At 38.3% G+C, this 4,512-nt stretch overlaps 1 protein-coding gene across 1 annotated transcript; it reads right to left on the bottom strand.

The window, feature by feature from the left end:
* Positions 1-136: 136 nt before the first annotated feature.
* On the bottom strand, positions 137-1,735 carry il17c (interleukin 17c). Its single transcript, XM_048972933.1, has 3 exons — positions 1,510-1,735; positions 1,074-1,330; positions 137-987 (listed from the first exon to the last, which is right to left on the bottom strand). The coding sequence occupies exons 1-3, from the start codon at positions 1,516-1,518 to the stop codon at positions 756-758; spliced, it is 498 nt and encodes a 165-aa protein (XP_048828890.1). The 5' UTR covers positions 1,519-1,735; the 3' UTR covers positions 137-755.
* Positions 1,736-4,512: the final 2,777 nt, after the last annotated feature.

Below are 4,512 nucleotides of genomic sequence, written 5' to 3'. Positions count from 1 at the left end.
CGCGTCGCGATACACTAAATTAACGTCATCAAAAGGGGCCAAAAGTGTCATGAAGCGTACTCCATTTTGAATGAGTCAAATCACACGACAGTCTCACTTAAATCTTTATTATATTGCTCAAAAACACCATTTCCAGGACAATCGCTGGAAAGATGGGTGTATAGATGAAAGAAAACACCGAGGACACCAGAGCTGAAATATATCTGTATATAAGCATTGGTTTTAATTTTAATATAATGGCACTGAGAGTAATTCGCAAAAGTAGTCCATGAGCTGACAATGGCAACTGCTTTTGCAGAGCTTATCTAGAGTTTAACTCTTAATGGAATTGACACTTTTCGATTCCTGAGCCAGTTACTGAACAGTATTGACAGTACAAATAAATATTCACACGAAACATTACAATTTGTAAAAAATTATAATAATAACAATAATAATTAAAAAAACGACAGGCACAACACAGTCATTTTTGCGATTTTGTCAAATAACTTAACTCGAATGATGGAGAAATTGTAATAATAAAATATAATAGGACCTTTCTCCAAACAGTTGACAACAACAAGTAGACAATTAGTTGTGCATTCCTTAAAATCCATGTAAAACGTGGATTCATAAAATATTAAAGTTAACAAAAAATAACTATAGTAATGGTATTAACAATTTTAGTGTATTTAAAATGAACACATCACACTACAAGAAAAGTCCCTAGAGGTTGTTTCCTTTTTAACAACAACAAAAAACAATTCTGTAGAAGATCATTGTGGTGGTATGACGCATGTACAAGCCACGGGTACATCCAGAAACATGCTCTCGAATGAATATCTGTCGGGATTTTGGGGACACCGGGTTCTTTTCAAGACCATGCGCGTCTGCTTCACTACTACGGAGTTATAGCTCGTGTCCTCAGACCCGTTAATGATGCAGCCATCGCAAAGGCATTCAGCGAACGCAATGCCGCTAGGGTACCGCGCCTCATCATGGTCCATTCTGCAAAAAGGGAACGTGAACTTTAATACCTGACCTGCTTACAGTGGTCGATTCTGCCGGGCTTGCTGTTTGGGTAGCTTGCTCACCTATATCGCCAAGGGGAGATGGAGCGATTGCTGTAACTCGTCGACAGTGGCTGCAGCTTGAAGCTGGAGCAGAAATCCCTGGCCAGGTGATCCTGCTGAGGGTGGCCAAAGGACTCCGGTGGCAGCCGTAGATTCTTCCGTAAAAACTTTTTCGCGTGGTGCTTCATCTCATCCAATGTAAAACACCCCTTGTGCTTCTTTGGTTGTATCAACTTGCTCAAATTCAAAGTAAGCAACAGGACAGTATATAGTAAAACCTGCAAAATAAAGCCGATAATAATTTATATATAAAGTTAAGCAACAAGATATGAGTTAAAATTTCGCGGTGGTAGGCTATACTAAAATACAAAAAAAACGTATTCAAAATAAATTAAGATTTTAAAATTAAAATCTAAAAATTGTAATAAACAATACAATATTTTGGACTTTAACGTACCCTCAACATCTCTGATTAAACAGGACTTGCTGGAGATGACAGTAAATCCACGCGTCTAGTTCGTTCTGGGCCATATTTTCGATCGTCTCAATATTTATAGACAGCATGCCTTGGGGAAATCCGACTTTGCAAAAGGAAATAATAACAAAAAAGTTTAGTTCCGTGCTTCCTTTTCCTAAAACGATGGAGTGGGAGTGCATTTATTATTACGGTGCAAAGGTTTACATCTGGAAATGTCACACAGAGTCAGCCGGGAGAGATAAGCGCGTATAATATATGCAAAAATTGCTACTGATAAGAATGCCAAGGCTCGGTAGTCTCCATTAAAACAGATGAATTAGGAAGAATGAAGGAAAACACGCAGCCACTAACAAAGGATATTCACAAGTACGTTACAGCTTACATTTAAAACAGATATCACAAACAATATATAATATTTCATACAGTACTTTGTTATGACTGGTACATTCTAGGGTGAGTATTGTTAAAATAAGACACTTTCTGAAAATCTGCTTTCTGGAAAAAATGTACAGAATCACCTCAATATCTTGAATCCCAACTTGATACTATTCTATATACAATAATGCCCCTTTAACACTATATAGAAGAGAAAAGTACCAATACACACATACATTAACTGCCAAGTTTAACTGTCCAATTTCCCAGGCTTTTAACAATACTCACCCTATTTAACAAAGTTTTTGTCATCGATATTACTACTAAGTGAAAAAAAATCACTAACAACTTATCCGTAAGATACTGATGTAGTCCCTTTGGATTCATTAACACAAGCTACATTGGTTTTAAATGATCAGGGATTATTTTAAACTACTATCATGAATGCATTGCAGTGTTCTCGTTTAAATATTTTACAGCGGGAAAATATGTTTTTCCCGTGGGCAAAGGTGGATTTTAATGTGCAGTTTCACATAGTTGCAAATATTTCAAGTACGTTGTACGTATAAAGTGAGTATTATTGTAGGATTGTACATACACACACACAAACACCAGGGTCACTTATGACACCGGTTTATTAATTTCCAGTAATAGTGATATGTATTTTACGCGATCTTCCTTAATCTTACTCTAACACAAATCCCCATTCCTTTACCTAAATCATCTCGTCAACATATGCACGCCTACACAAAAATGTTTACAAGCAGTACGTCGTCTTCGTTATTTGGCAGTGATGTAGGGAAACGTGAAATACATGACTGGCCTCTCCAGAAACCAGTTTTGCAATTTGCAGTAAATTGAGACATTTTGACCGAGACAAAAAAGATGTATAAGGCAAACAAAACTGCCCCATCCACTAGTCCCAAATTACATAATACACTCGCCAGAAATTCACTCAGCATTGAATTCTTCGAAGACGACATAACATTTAAGTCTTTAAAAGCTGTATGCAAATTTCAGCGAGAAGCTGAAGACGGCAATGCGTTTATGACAGGTCTAGTAGTTGATAGTAGTTGAAAATAATCATTAGTCATTTAAAACCCTAAATTCTTCATTTTCCTCCAAAAGTGTTGCGTTTTTCATTATTTCGATTAAATTTACTGAGTTGTGCCATATTTAAAAATACGACATTCCATTCATCCAAGCAACCACATTCCTTTCTCCGCGAGTCCGCTTTTCTGTCACAGTCTAAAAACCTTCACAATAGCACCTTTAATTGCCAATAATGAGTGAGCGCCTTGTGATCAATTGATCGGTCCAGGATATTACACCGTCAAAAAAGGGAGCGATTTCTACCTTTGAGGATATCATTACTTGTCTCTGGGTCTGTACCTTCAAGGGATTGCCAATTGTAGCCTAGTTGTAGATAAATGTGCATTTTAAGTTACATAAATGGACTCTGAGGAACATTTTTGTACCATTGAGGGAACATTAATGTTGTTTGTACCTTGGGGAGCAAATCAGAATCAGGCCTGCTCCCGTTATTCTGACAGTATACCTTCCTTGTGCTTAATGAGATGTGTTGTAAAATAACTGCAGTTTATGGTTTCCAATTGATTTAGACTTTTTCTTTTCTTTTCCAGTGTGAATGTAGAGGGATCTTCTATTTATCGACTGTTAAAATGTTACATTGTAAATAAGAGAATACTTTAGATACAGTGTTATCACTAACTAACTGATTACACTCAGCTTTACCTGTAGGAAGGGACATCATATAAAGTCACATGTCAAAGCATTCCAGGTGTGGGGTAGGATCTGCGAGGGTGTAGGAGAGTGTTTGGTAATGGGAAGGACACAACGGGGGGGGAATTCACATCCCTTGCAGTTTCTACACCCCTGATAATGCGCTACTTTTTTATTCAATGTTTTCCATTTCAGTAAACATTAACAGTACAGTTACTGTGATCCCGCCCCCCCCCCCCCCCCCAGTCATATCGCTACAAATTTAATTGCCAAAACAATATAGCAATTTCACCAGGGTCTACAGTGAGACCCAAATTCCAGCCGGTCTCCACCACCTAAGATAGCTTTCACTTCAGCAGTGGGCCAAGGACCCTCAGTAACGTCATTAGGAAAGTTATAGTGACTCCAGCCAGAGAGAGTCACCAGACTGACTAGGTCTTACATCAATGACCACAGTAATACAGGTCTAATAAAAGTCTTTGTCCTACTTCTATAACCAGTTTTCACATGTACAGTTAAGGATTTGAACTGGATGTAGGTTCATCCTCAACCAGGGCTAAGCCATCATTTCTTGGGCAGTTGTACCTCTTCAAGACTAAGGTCAGTAGTACAGAACAAGATGAAGGCACATAGTGCCTTTGTACATGAGTGGAAACTGTATTGTGATCTCTAAGAGGCCTTGACATATTCATTATGTTGTCATGGTGGCTAGTAGCTACCTTCCGCCACCCGGAATCTGGCCAGGGTCCCAAGAAGGTCACTGTGGTACATCCCCCTTTCCAAAAACGTTGGGATGCTGTGTAAGATGCACAGAATCCAATCCTTTGCAAATCACACAAGCTCACATTTAGAGACAATATTTCA

Source organism: Brienomyrus brachyistius, chromosome 13 (assembly GCF_023856365.1).
Source record: "Brienomyrus brachyistius isolate T26 chromosome 13, BBRACH_0.4, whole genome shotgun sequence".
Taxonomy (NCBI): Eukaryota; Metazoa; Chordata; class Actinopteri; order Osteoglossiformes; family Mormyridae; genus Brienomyrus; species Brienomyrus brachyistius.
The sequence above is the reverse complement of the archived record's forward strand: the minus strand, read 5'-3'. Positions and strand labels throughout refer to the sequence as shown.

Bases quoted from the DNA above. Each gene is read 5' to 3' on its own strand.
- il17c (XM_048972933.1), bottom strand. The intron at 988-1,073 runs GTGAGCAAGCTA...CCCTTTTTGCAG, and splicing joins ATCTCCCCTTGGCGATATAG to AATGGACCATGATGAGGCGC.